This window comes from Candoia aspera, chromosome 16, assembly GCF_035149785.1.
Source record: "Candoia aspera isolate rCanAsp1 chromosome 16, rCanAsp1.hap2, whole genome shotgun sequence".
Taxonomy (NCBI): domain Eukaryota; kingdom Metazoa; phylum Chordata; class Lepidosauria; order Squamata; family Boidae; genus Candoia; species Candoia aspera.
In genome coordinates this window covers 8,217,580-8,232,139 of record NC_086168.1, presented here as the reverse complement: position 1 = coordinate 8,232,139, position 14,560 = coordinate 8,217,580, and the positions used below count along the sequence as shown (strand labels likewise).

At 44.3% G+C, this 14,560-nt stretch overlaps 1 protein-coding gene across 1 annotated transcript in view; it reads right to left on the bottom strand.

Moving 5' to 3' along the window:
* Positions 1–14,560, bottom strand: part of LOC134506332 (voltage-dependent N-type calcium channel subunit alpha-1B-like) — a 59,183-nt gene that overhangs the window by 40,869 nt on the left and 3,754 nt on the right. Inside the window, exons 3-8 of the mRNA XM_063316483.1 lie at positions 8,343–9,173; positions 6,185–6,402; positions 5,359–5,488; positions 4,926–5,055; positions 3,332–3,391; positions 2,410–2,516 (exon numbers count right to left, since the gene is read on the bottom strand). Coding sequence (XP_063172553.1) covers positions 2,410–2,516; positions 3,332–3,391; positions 4,926–5,055; positions 5,359–5,488; positions 6,185–6,402; positions 8,343–9,173 — 1,476 coding nt within the window. The remainder of the gene's footprint in view (positions 1–2,409; positions 2,517–3,331; positions 3,392–4,925; positions 5,056–5,358; positions 5,489–6,184; positions 6,403–8,342; positions 9,174–14,560) is intronic.

Sequence of the window (14,560 nt, the reverse complement as noted above, 5' to 3'; positions counted from 1 at the left end):
TGTCTGAACCTTCTACTGTTGATTTTCTTTAAAGTTCTGTTCCTGCAAGGTCCAAAAACATTGCAATCCCCTCCACGCAGAAACCTGAAAGTCAGGTGCTCTGGCTTTTGGCCTGAGAGACCTCTACATTCATTGGGCCTTGTAATAAGAGGGCAATTTTCTTAAAGGATCTGCTTCTTGACAATACCCAGTAACCATGATTTATGCCCAGCAGAGAGACCAGGCATGCATCTGATCATTGAGAAGGTTCTGTGGTTGCTGGAACAGAGTTTTTAAAGAAATCAGCAGAGGTTGCACCACTGGTAAGCCAGGGTGGGGCAAACACAGGAAGAAAGGGCAGGGAATCATGGGCCCCCACAGATGGCTACGCCAGGATGCCTGCAGACTGGTGGTTATAGGTTGCCCCTTCCTAAGAGAAATATTTTGGGGGAAATGAGATCTGTGAGCATTTCACCCAATGATGAATCACAACACAGGTGAGAACAGTCAATGGAATGATAGTAACATAAACGGGCAAGAAGGTTTTGGCCTTGGGCGTCTGCAGGCAATAACAAGGCCGCAAGGGAGAGCGATAATATATTACCCCATGAAACTCCTACAGAGGCGATCCCAGTGAAAGGAAGGCAAAGAGAGAGCATCGCGTCAGCAGCAAGGAAGACAAAATCTGAACAACAAACCCAGAATACACAAAATAGCTCCAAGGAAAGGCATACTTCTATCTATGTCCATTTTATACGGCCAACAAGGTGGGAGTTTGGGCTGTAGGCCTCTCTACCCTCCTGGGGACCAGTAAGAGCAAAATGCACCCTTGCATTTATTGGCAGCAAGATGAGGCATTTTTTCCATCCTTACAAATCCATCCCAGCCACTCCCAATCCAACCACCCGAGTGCTGGTGCAGGGAGGGGGCCTTCAAGTGAAGAGTGGATTCAGAGAGAAGAGATACAGGATTGAACCTCCTTAGGGACAGCTTTCTTGGGGATTTGGGGGTGGGGTGGAAGCCACGAGACTGCCCATGGCTTGTGGCTTCCCCCACCCCCAAATCACCAAGAAAGCTGTCCCTAAGGAGGTTCAATCCATATCCTTAAAAAGCCATTGCAGGATTCCTTCCTCCCATCCGCCCCATTGGATCAATCTACTGAAATAATTCCCGTTTTCCCAGACACGTTGCATCCCTCAAGGGTTTTCCCCCCACTGCGACAGAGAACTAGAAATTACTCTGAGTGTTCCAAAATATACTGCATTTCTACCAAAAATAGTAAGTTTTTTTACAGCCCAGATTAGAGAGCATCAGCTCTGAAGCAAACGTTAGTTACATTCACCCAACGCAAGACAGTCAGTTACAAACCTCGTGGTCATGTCTGTAAAATGTGCTAAGCTTGGTTAGTTTTGCCTTTGCTATTTCTTTCTGTACAAACCCAGCCCAGCACTGAGTAAGTTTATGATTCAGCTTGCAGTATTGTGCAAACCAAGAAGATGGATTAATTCAGCAAACGAGTCCAGAGTATGTTGCAGAAAACCAGAGAGATGAAAAAAGTAAAAGGGATTTGTTGCGGGTTTCTATGGGAGCTGGATTTGGATGGCCAGAAAAACCAACTCCGTTGTAGCACAGATGACAGTGCTGAGTAGAACGAAAACATTTCTTGGAGAAGGATAGATCCCCAAAAGGGCATTTGAATGTTATAAATAATTGTGTCACAATTATGCAATGGTTTGCAAGTACAAGGAGCTCCGGGGGGCATCAGAAAGGAGCTGGAGGCACCAAACATCAATGAAGATCATGGATGGGACAACTGCAAGCTTCCTTGATGTGCCTCAACCCTAACTTCCAATCAGCAAGCCTGAATCCCACTTTAGTTTGTGCCAAAAGAAGGAAATGAAAAGGTTGCTGATGGTAGACTGCAGGTAGTCCTCGACTTATGATCATTCATTTAGTGACCGTTCGAAGTTACGGCAGTGCTGAAAAAAGTGACTTGTGACTGGTCCTCGCACTTATGACCGTCGTAGCATCCCTGCGGTCACGTGTTCAAAATTCAGGCACTTGGCAACCAGCTCACACTTATGATGGTTGCAGCATTCCAGGGTCACCATTCGCAACCTTCCCAGCCAACTTCCGACAAGCAAAGTCAATGGGGGAGGCCGGATTCGCTTAACGACCATGGCAAAAAAGGTCATAAACTCTGGTGTGACTCACTTCACAACTGCCTCACCTAGCAATGTTAGTTCCAGTCCCAATTGTGGTCGTAAGTCAAGGACTACCTGTATCTGCTTTACTCTCTTTGAAGGCACCATTCTGGGTTGCTGAACTCAAACCGGAACTTCTAGCTATGAGTAGCAGTCAGTTTTTCAGCGCAGCTTTGCTCTGCTTTCCACTTCAGGAAATCAGAACCCAGGAAGAGCAGCTACTTACGAAAAGGCAAACGCCACAAGAGCTCCACTGACCACAATGAAGTCGAGGATGTTCCAAAGATCCCGGAAATATGAACCAGGATGCAGCAGAAGTCCCAAGTCAATCATCTTTGGAAGGAAAAAAAAAAAGATGTAAGGGATACAGGGAGGAGAAGAAGGGGGAAAGGTGGATTTTGCTATTGATTTTAATAGTTTTATGGACTTCAGGTGTATTCTTGTACTGTTGGAAGTCCTGGCAAATCCAGCATGCCTCATTAGCATGTGAATTAGCATGTAAATTGAGTTATCCCACAATGCAACTCTGAGGAAGCTTTTTGTTGCCACTCCCACTTCCCCTCTCTCTCTTCTCCCCTTCTTCCACCCAGGGAGAAGCAAGCATGCTGCTCTGCTCTTTGTTCATCAGGGCCATGTGCTTGAGCCTTGATGAAGGATTCTGCCCCTTTCTTCCACACAGCCCTTGGCAGCAAAGAGGGCTGAGGGTTTAGGGCAAACTAAGTATTTAGAAAGAAAAGAACAAAGGAACTTCATCTTTTCCACCAAGATGGATGTAACAGAACAACAAAGAATAAAGTCAGTAAGAAATTCTTCTACTTCTTAACCTAATATGTCTAAACGTGTGATTCTTTATGCTTGGGAGGGCTGAGTGTGTAAGATCCATAACCTGCATTTCTCTGGCATGCTCATTAAAGCTATCTAAGATAATACTATTTTTCTGTGGACAGCTTTGCAGCTGTATTATAAGCTCTGCTCCATTTCAGTGGCTCTAGCAGGTCACTAAACTGGCTTCACGTACATCCTCAAAAATCCATGTGGATTCCACAGTATACAATTATTATAGGTATGCAGATAAGCGGTCCAATTTCACGCCTGTTTATTGTCCCCCTGTAGACATGCTCCAAAGAGACTGGGAGAAAGTTTCTTACCTTGATCACCATCTCAAAGGTAAAGACCCCTGTAAATATATAATCCAGGTACTTGAGAGCCTGAAAACAGAAGGAACAGTTCAAAAGTTAAAAGGAGCCAAGGTCAGTTGAATCCAATGGAAAACAGCATGGAAACACTGGAAATACAGTATATATAAGAGAATATCTTTATTCTTATACCCCTTATAAAATAAGGGATCTAATAGATTTCTTCTCCTGGGATGCTTCATCATCTGTATTACTATAAAATCTGAGGCATGTTTCAATCTGAGAGGGACAAGAACAGCCAGGCTCAAATCAGGAGCTGGTCTGTGAGAAGGGCTTTCCTGGAGAATCTGCCTATCTAAGTTGCACATCTCAACAGAAGCTACAGTAGCCACCCAGAGTCACTTCCATAGTGAGATGGGTGGTGTATAAATTTTATAAATAAAATACAGTTTCCTATTCAGGCAGGAACTTTAGGCGTGAATCTGGGTCTAGCTTAAAATCAGGAGGAGTCTAGTAGCACCTTTGAAATGACCTTGTAGCATTGACTTTGGTATCACTCAAGTGTCTTGAGTGGACACCTCTGTTATCTACGCAAAATGACTACCATTCTATACTAACAGTTATATATACATAGCTCAGAGTAGCTAGCTGGCTATTTCAGGGTGTGTTTTCTTGGGCTGGGACCATAAACCAATCTACTTAGCCAGTGTGTGTATACATACCCACACTTTCCAAGCTCAGGGTTCCCCAACTTCTCTGACTTTTTGAAAATGCACTATGTATGCCCAAAGAAAACAGCTGCCACGGGGGCATTCCGTTTCACAGAATGATTTTTGCAACTTGGGCCAGTCATAAAAATATCTATCTATCAGAAGAAAAGCAAGCAAGGTTGTTCCCTGTATTTTGCTGTTCATCCCCAACATAGTCTACCAATCATCCTCTCTTTTGCTCCTTTGGAATAGGGGTTTACATTTCAAAATAATACGGATGGATGGATTTGCATTTCTAAGGCTGCTAACACTTCTGTGACTGTGAACAGTGTACAGGATCAAAAGAAAGAAAGTTGCGAGAATAAAGATGTTTCTGAGGGCCGGTGCCTAGTTTTGCAGCATGCCAACTTCTCTTTCATTGGGTTGAAAACTAAAGCAATCTTTAGGAAAAGAATTTTAAAAATAGGATAAATCTGGTTGGCACTAAAGGAAGTATCTGCGACCATTTTGGTGCCAACTGGTGCTTTGTCAGGGATTCTAGCTATAAGCTGTTTCTGGAAAAACAGGCAACTGGCCATTCTTCTTAAGCTACCCAGGCAGATCTCAGGATGCAACCATATCTTCTAGGAAATGGTGATATGCACTGCAGAGGAATTACATCCCCTTTCAGATGCATATTTGGTGGCCTGGTTGTCTTGGCAACAGGAGTCAGTTCCATCTTCATCCCACACTCAAGCAACAGAAAATTGCAGGTATGGCGTCTGGAAACAGGGACCAAAGAAAGAATGCAAGGTTGAGATTTCTTAAGCTCAACCTCAACACAGAGACACTCCTCTGGAACTTGACAGCTTCCTGTGACCCCCACCCCGAAAATCCAGCTGAACTCAGTCCCTCACCTCATTTCTGGGTGAGTCCGCTCGAACAGGGTCTTCAGCCGCAAGTGCGATGCTGCTGAGTGCAATAACGAAGAGGATGACCATCTCAAAGTAACGCATGTTGACAATGTAGTGGCAGAGGCGCCGGATTCTGCAGAAGCCAAAGAGAGGTGTGGGAGGGGAAAGCTCAAGGAAGTTCTGGCCCAGTTGTACAGGACTGCATAAAAGCCACCATATTGGGTATCGGAAAGTTGACAGACATATTATGAGATGTCCAAATGAAAAAATTAAAGGCTGGAGTCAACTTCTGGCATGTTAGGGTAGCTGCAGGGCCCTGGCAGAGCATCCAGTATGATGAGAGCTTCTGGGAACATCGTACAGCAACTTATTGAGATCTCAGTGTGCCCCTTCCCTAACAAATCAATTCAGTCTATACTCAGTTGGGGTGACTTACGGGTTGGTTGGGCTTAAGATGAACATGGAGCTGTACGGAAGGATCGGTTTTGGTCCACTGTTGGCCAAGTCATCGTCAGCGTCTATGTCTTTTTTCTCTTCCATTTTGGCTTCAAATTCAACATTGTTCACTGCAGGTTGACAAATATATAGCTAAGTCTCAGAATGAGGGTTTCTGAATAGGGTTGGTACACAATATTTTGTTGCTGTAGCAAAGAGCAAAATGGCCACCTCCTTCAATTTTGCAGATCAAACCCAACTGGACTGGACTGGTGGTTTATTCAGTGTCTTTGCCCTTGAAGGCAACAAGATAGGTCAAGGCATGGAAGTCAGGCCATCCTACCAACGGCTCAGCTAGTTACCTGCATTCCATGAGCAATACTGGATTTAATTCTTAGCACTTCCAGTTCAGAGGATCAGGGAGCGAAGAAAGATAAACACCCATCTCTGTCAGACCTTGAGAGCTGCTGCCAGTCAAAACAGCAGAACAGGCTAGCTAGATCTCAGCCCTTCAAGGAAGCCCAGACTAGGAAGGATGCCAGAATATGAATGCTAATACCACTTCTATTATAAAGTTACAGTAACAGAATCTTGCAAGTCTGAATGCACTTCCCCCTCCCTCCCTTTATCTTCAAGAGAACTAGGGAGGTTCAAGTCTGAAACACTTTCTCAAATTACATTTCTGCCCCAGACTCAGATTTCATTTATCTGACTGTTGCCTTGGTTGTGGCTCTTCCTCCTTTTCCTCAAGGTGATTCCCACTTCCCATTATGCTAGACAAGGATGTGATCCATCAAAGAACAGCTTCTGATGTTGGAAACACTCACTTGGTATGACGGAGGCTTCCCCCAGAGGAGCAGTGACAGTGACAGGGATGCTCACAGGGGCAGTCTTGTCCAGAGATGGTTGACCCATGCGGGTCACATTCTTCTGGTTGTCAGCATCCTCTGGCTGCTCAGGCACCCTCTGCAGACAGGTGCTGGGCAAGGTGTGCAAAGGCGCAACAGTTACACTCATGCCTGCCTCTGTGTCACATTGGCTTTCCCTGAAGAGCAAGAATAAAGTTGATAATAAACTCCTCTCCCAGCCAGATCTCTGGGCCGACTGACTTTCCACAGTTTCTTTAGACTAAGCAGAACATTGATTGGGATGTGCTGGAAAATTCCCCCAATAATCAGCAATAGATCACAGTGGTCTCTGATTCCCACTGCCTATTAGAAAACTGACTTTCCAGAGTTTATTGACCACCAACTAGCATGACCATTAGGTGGTAGATGAGAATTCTAGTTCCCCAGTAACATAATAAATGGTAGTAACCCAAAATTACACTCTATAGTGATTTTGCTGTAGATCAGCATGTTTAAATGCTGCTTATCACAGTATGTGAACCTTCAGGAAGAAAATAGATTCCACCTCCCAAATCACAAGTCTATGTTTGACACCTCACCTCTCCCCTACACACACACACACACACACACAAACACACACACCCCATTACCATTTTGCATTTGACTATGTCCATCTAGCTATTATTTTGCATTTCACTGTGCTTGATAGATGTTGGGGTTCCAAATGGAAAGAAAGGAGGTGTCATTTTGAAGATGTGGATGCTAAGTATGGCAGGAAGGTAGATTGAAAACATATATACACTAAAAGAAATAGGTCTGGAGGATTACACTTATGAATTTCAGAGACCAGGAGAGTGAATCAAAATGGGCTTTACAGGAAAAACTAAAAGGCTTGAAAACTATTCATCAAAATAAATTTTGCCAAAAATGCAGGCCAGAGATCCTAAATGCCAGCCTGTGGAGGAGGCCAGGACATCGTAATTGTCACTTGGTGATTTTTGGCAACAAACCTAGAAATCTGTTTTTCTTATTTTGATGACTGATTGAGTGTACTTACTCAGAATCCAGAATTTTTACAGGGGGCTGCAGTGACCAAGATCTCAATGCTGGTCCACATCAGCGTGGAAACAATGCTGTTATAAATCTGAGCTCTTATCTGAAGATATGTATCACTTTCCCTCCATTAAATTATTTTCCTTTTGAGCCAAGTATCACCAAGCTGACCCCTTGTTCAGGAGTGATAGTTAAATATTCTCCTAGCTACAAACCAGAAAAAGGGAAAGGAAATCTCTAGGAGTCCTTAGGCTATAAATTGTGAGCCATGAGTCTGTTCAGTTTGATAAAAGATTGGCTAAGCCTAGGAAAACCCATAACATCTATGCAGAACCATGGGCTCATGAGGTCCATCAACAGCCAATACATATTATTTCTTCATGCACAACCATTCTGAAGCAAGCTTCAGAGAAAGTCATGGAAAACTAGCCTGTTGACAGCTACTATTTTTCATGGGCCTCCAGAATCCCACATACTTAGCTCTCCTTAAACACTGGATCCTGGAGAGCAGTAGTTGGAGACAGTTGATCCCTCTCACGTCCATATTTGTGAACCCCAAGATGAATCTATCTGGCGTCTGTGGGGTTCAGAAAGCTGAACTATCAGATGGCCTTTGCCAATTAAAGACATGACAGCATGATTATTGTGGAGTCCTTGGTGCTCTCTGACCTTGGTTGCTGGCTTGCAGATGTTTCATTCCCCAACTAGGAAAATTATTTAGTGCACTAAATATATTGCAATGCAGTGAAGATGTTCCATAGTTGCGTAATGAAACATCTGCAAGCCAACAGCCAAGCTCAAAGAGCACCAAGGACTCCTCAGGTCAACCCTGAGCTACAGAGATTCTCCTCTATTGGTAGTATGATTATTCTCCTAGCTAAAAACCAGAACTAGCACTTGAAGAAACCACTGGCCCTGGCTTGATCCCTCATCCTGTTCCTGCTGGCAGTACTTCTCAAACAGAATTTTGATTGACCGTAGCAAGCTGTGTGACCCCAAGGCTGGATCTCAGTCTTGGAGCTGGATTCCCTGCCTTGGCCACATTCCGCCTTGCCCCACAGGGCTCCCTATCTAGTCAACTCACCTTGGCTGGAGATTCCTCGATTCCTTTTTTCCTAGTTCTCCCTCTTTCTCTCCATTTTCCTTGTCCACGGACTCATAAGTGGAGAGTGCCTTGTGCCGTATCTTATGCCGTCTGTGGGGCTCCTCACCGCCCTCCCCTTTGGAGCCCGGGTCCCCTTCTCGATTGCCCAGCCGGGACCCTCCCCGGTGACGTGAGCGTCGTTCAGTCTTGGCCCCGTTGGCAGTTCCGTTGCCCTCTTTGGCTTGCCGCTCAGCCGGATGCCGATGACTGCGGTGGCGCCGATGTTCCCTCTCAGCGCCTTCCTCCACTGACCCACAGTGGTGGTGATGCCTGCCTCCGTCCTGGCTTCGGTTGCGTTCACTTTTCCCTTCCTTCCTTCCCCCCTCGCCTCCCTCTTTGCTGCCACTCCGGTGTGGCCGGTGACGCTCCTCCATATGGTTGCCACCCAGTTCGCCATTCTCTTCCTTGACTGCACCGCTTTTTTCCATCTCTCCCATCTTCTCCTTCTCACGATGCCGGTGGTGCTTCCGCAGAGCCTCATTGTTCTCAGATGGGGGGGCTCTCACCTGGTCCAAGGCCTCCTGCCCCTCCACAGGGCTCGCTGGGTTGATGTTGCTGCTACGGCCTTCGCTCCTTGGCTCAACTACCAGAGGCCGATCCAGGTGAGTCTTCATGTCGGGGCGGATGTGGAGGTTGGTAGCATAGCGAACCCTGTCCTCTGGGTCCAGCTCATTGTACAAGGCTTCACAGCTGGTCCTGAAGTTATACATTCGGAGCTGGCTGGTCCTCTGTTCCCACACTGATTTAGATTTGGAGGAATTCTGCTGTTTGCTACAGAAGACAGAGGCAGGGAAGAGCGTGGAAAGGGAAGAAGACAGGGAAGGCAAGGAAAGGAACAGGGAAAAGAGTTGGTGATGTCACCATCTTATTTGGCCAAGCCAACGACATGACATTCATCTGGGATTCCGGTCTCAAAGTCGAGAGAATATATTGACAATGACGAGATGGCTACTAGAATACACCAAAGAAGATGAATAATAGGAAGACAAAAACACTGACTTTCCTCATGCAGATACTGTGTGGAATCAGTTATTTTTGAGGATCAAAACATTCCTAGAACCCTGTTTAGACTTCATGGTCCAATTTCCCAGCTGCAGAAAACCTTGCTCTACTCCTCTCCCCATTTTATGCAGATGTTCATCTCTGAAATTAAGGATTCCATCAACTAAGCCCCAGCACCTCCTCTCTGTGCTCTCTTAGGTCATCAGGAAATATATAAGGTGGGAGCAAGCAACCTGAGAATAAATTCTATTCCGAACCAATGCACTCAAGATTTGAAGAAAATGTCACTCTTTCCCATGATAGCATCAGCTCTTCTGCTTTCTATCTCATGCTCAATTGCACCTCACTTTCTATCACATAAGAATAGGTGGAATCTGCTTTTGCCAAAACAGCTATTTCAGTTACAGCTGGACCCCAAAGGCTTTCACATTTCTCTACTACTGTCTATCTGCTGCAAGATGGAGTAAATGATCTCTCCGAATTTCTCCAAAGGAAGGAGAGATTTTCCAACCATTTTTCAGTGCAACACCATTACCGAAAAAGCCCTCAGGAGGAGTAATTTTGTGGGGTTGCTATCGTGCTTAAAACATTAAAAATGGAAAGAAATAAAGGAAGAGCCATCAAATTAGAATATACGAAGAAGATGGACATGTTAAAAACCTAAGCAACTCTAACTCTAAGGAAATCATGGAATACCATGATTAACCTTTAACAATAACTATGAAATAGCCCCTTTGTGATAAAAAATAGATAAATTAAACCCTATAAAACCTACTCTTAAAACATACTTAAATACCTAAGTAATTAAATTAATGAAATGGTGAGAAGCATGAACACTACTCTACTCATCAACTTTCCATGAGTAACCAAACATTTTTCTGGGTAACAGGGATATAACAATGGTTTCTCTTGCATGAGAAGTAGTAGGAAAAAATACAAAGGAATTTTCCTGGGACTGGCATCCATGTCTCCTTAGAAGGGGAGAAGGGGAATCTTCTGTTAAAAAGAAAAGTTTGGCTCTCTTTTTCTTGAAACCTGCCAGATTCATGGACTCAGATATGCTAGCTTACCCTGTACACAGAATTCTGGAAGGAAAATCATTGGTCACCCCATAACCCATGGGGGGGAGGGTAAATATATGTCTTTTGCTGAATTGAATGACACCTCCTCCGAAGTATCAAAATAAATTATATCAATTATTACAAGCCGTTCAGGTGATATCAAATTCTCAAAGCAAATCACAGTACAAATACATGATTACAATAGGTAATCAAAATGAAATCTTGTAGGGAGCCTACAAAAAAGCAGCCCTGGGGTAACAGGGGAACTAAAAAAAACACACACAGACAGACAGAAAGGAGATAAACAAACAAAAAAGAAAAAAGAAATGAATTATTGGATGCAAACATTTCAGTAACCAGCCCAAGTTCAGCAGTTTAATAAATAGGAAGGGAAGGGAAGGCTTAACTGATGATTGGAAAAAAAGAAAGAAAGAAATCTTGACTACATCCCACAAAAGGGAACAAATTTCCGTGATGCAATGATACTTCCCTTTTTGTGACTTCTGTTATTTTTTAGACCTATCTTGTATTGTTCTTCCACAGCCACACGGTAGCATAGTGCTCCCTCCTCCTCCAATTCCCCACAGCAATACCCTGTGAGGTAGGTTGGAATGAGAGAGTGAGACAGACCTCAAGTCATCTAGGCGGCTTTCTTGGCTGAGTGTGGACTTGAACGTGGGTCTCCCCTATCTTTGTCTAACTCCTTCAGCTTCACACCACAGGCTTTCTATTCTGGTCTGCCCAACCCTCTACAGCAGATCTGGGGCATGTATGAAGGTCTCTACAGCAGAGATTAAATCTGTTTCACCCGTAGCTGGAGGTTATTGGATAAGACCCTGTAGGATATCTGTGTCCTAACAGTCAGGAATCACGCTGAGACGAGGAGTAGGTCTCTAGTGTTTATTACTGCTACATAGGACAGAATCCTAACAAACTGAAGAAGCGTGGAAAAACCCAGACAGATAAACCCCAGAAGTTAAGGCGGGTCTGACCTGTGTCTCTTTGAATGGCTGCTTAATTCCTCAGTACTACGCATGCGTTTTCCCCCCTGGAGAGAGGCCCCCTCCTGCTTGCCATCAGTACTCATGAGAATATGTGAGTTCATCTTATTTAATTGTAAGTTGCCCAAGAGCCCAACCATGGGCCAGAATGCCAAAGAACAAGATATTCACGTTCAGGCCATCCTTTAATTTATTATGACATAACACAGCCTTCCCTAATCTTAACCATAGTATGGCTGAATTTCAGCTCTCATCATTCCCAGTCATCAAAGCTAGGAAACATGGGTGCTGGAATCCAGCATATCTGAAAGGCATTGTCTTCAGGAAAGTAACCTAAGCTTTTATAGAGCTCTACCTACTTTGTCAATCTATGGAAGCTTATATCATAACAAATATTAAGATTTTAGAAGTACCACAGGTATTTTTTTAAAAAAACAAGTTTCTGCTGTATCAGACTACTGTGGTTACATCTCTGGGAAAGTGCTGTGGGTTAAGCCGCGATGCGACTGACAACCTTATATTTCAGCATTTTTTTCTCCAGACATTCTTTAAAAAAAAAAAAAGCAGAACAGCTCACTAAATGGTAATTAACTCCAAGGAGCAAAGAAGCCTTCTTTGTGTTTGGACAATTAAGAGCTATAAGTGGAACTCTGCAACCATTAAAATTATATGCAGGAATTTGCAGAAGCACATTAATTTAGGTACTAACAAGTACATCCAGACGTCCCTTTTCATTCTCCCGAAAAAGGCAAAGGTATTTGCACTGTTAATACAATGCAAACCATATTGGCAATACTACAGGTGGTTGTTAGGAGCATGGTTCTTTCCATGCAAGGGCCCTGGTAGCCTTTCAAAACATCTTTGGGAGACTTCTAATGGAGGTTGAAGTTGCAGGTGGAGCAAATATTGTGCATCCGGTAAGGTGAGGTCCATTGCGGGAATCTCAGAGAAACAGATAGCCCTATTGTAAGTTTTTCAGCTTACCTTTTCCATGTCGCCAACAGCAGGACTGGAGAAGGGTTTTTCCCCCATGCTACAGAGATGTGTCCCTTGTTTGCCTCTCCTGATGGCAAGGCTGTGACATCAGAGAGGTAAGAGCTATCAAGGGATCTGTCCCACCAAGAACGCTCAACACCCGGAGAGGGAGAGCCAAACAGTTCTATAGATTCTGTGATGTTCTCCTGGGGCCACAGGACTGTAGCCTCAAGAAAGTTCCTACCTGTAACCCAGAAAGTCATCTGCCAGAAGACACCAAGACTGAAACCAGGAACAAGTAGCTCCACACACAGCTGATTCACATTGAAAATATCACAGCTATGAGTCATTGCTCAGAAGAATAAGAGGCTGTATGGTAGTGGAATAACCTCAACCGTTGGGTCTCCTCAGCACAAATGCCTATTAAAAGTTTCCTGGACAGGTTGGGACCTATCACTGCAGACTTCCACTTCTGGGCTTGTTCTGGTGTTATAAACTCCTGGCATGGATCTCCCTCAGCAGGTACATGGGTCCAGAAATCACCCCAGGAACTGCCATCTTTGGAGGACCTCCAAGACAGGTATCTCACAAGGCAGCTCACTGCCACTGCTTGGAGCTTCCTACCACTTATGGGATGCTGCAAACTGGGCCCAGAGATAATGTGGACCACAGAGGGATTACTGGCTAATCCCATCTCTTCAGGGTGGTCTTCCTCCCCTCATTTGCATCTTTGTCCCATTCCTGCACAATTAATGTAGTTTGCACTTGGAGAAATGCAATGAAGGGGGAAGAAGCACTGGAGAAGGTGGGGCTTCCCCACATCCCATCCCAGGGCAACCCAAACCCTGGAACCAGGACTATGTGTCTCCCATTTGATGGATACTTTCAAATCATCATATCATCACTGGGTAGAGGGAAAAACACAAGGTGAGAAATCTATTAAATGGGGACAAACCAAACGTTTAATTGGAATCATGAAAGGCCACAAAGAAAGTAGACAAAAGTCAAAAGGGAAGAGGGACAGGAACAGAGAGAGAACATGCAAGAGCATGGAAATGGAGCAGGGGGGGAAAAAACATAGAAAGCTCAAAGCCACATCTCAGGAATGCTCAGAAGTAACTCACAAGTGTTCACAGGGTAATGCTGCCCACTTGATGCTCCATCATGAATTTCCACAATGAAAGGAATGACTTCAAGCCAGGGAAACAGGGTAGGAAAAGTCTATTTGAAATTGTTTATAGAGGTATAGATATATAGCTATATAATCAATCCATTTACTGAATATTGTATATGGAGGGCAACTCACGGTGAATTTACGCTGGAGAGCGACGAGCTGCGAGATACAGAACCTCGAGTTTGCTTTACAAAACTGCACATGCGAGAAACAGAAGAACACACAAGTGAGAGGGGAAAAAAAATCCCCATGAAAACCTCTAAAAGAGAGAAAGAGGGAGAGAGATCCAGAGGGCACTCAGCAAACTCCAGGACCAATACGGTGCAGGCTGGAAACGTGCATTTTGGAAGGAGACCATGTCAGCAAACTTCAGGATAAGAATTTGGGATGAACAGAGGCACCATCTGTTAAACCAAAAAGGGGAGGGGAAATAAAGCAAAACAGAAATAAAACAGAAAAACAACTGTTCAAGAGTGGATCCCAATGCCAGCCAAGACGTATCCAAAGACAGTGTTTCAGCGTCACTCTCTCTCCCTGCAAACATGGATCATCCGAACATCACACAGGACCTTTCTAAGAGGAATTGCGATTCAGAGGAATATTTGGTCTCCAAGGGGAGGGGGGCTTGGTTGGTGCCGGGATGTCAGAGAGTTATACAAACAACCCAGGTCATATTTAAACAGTTACCTTATTTAATTCCATTTCCTGAAGGCGGTAAATGGAAGGAAGGAGGTATTTCCAGAGCTATCTCACGGATGCATCAGCTTTTTTTAAAAACTTAAAGGACCAGCATACATTTTGTGGAATATGTTAGACAAGGCAAGGGTAAGTGAATAAGGTCAAAGTTGCAACATTGTGCCCACAGTAAAACCCTAACCCTGTCCATGTTCCTTTTAAGTGCATTTTACTTTACTTTTTCTAGGTTGATTCCCTACACCCTCTTCC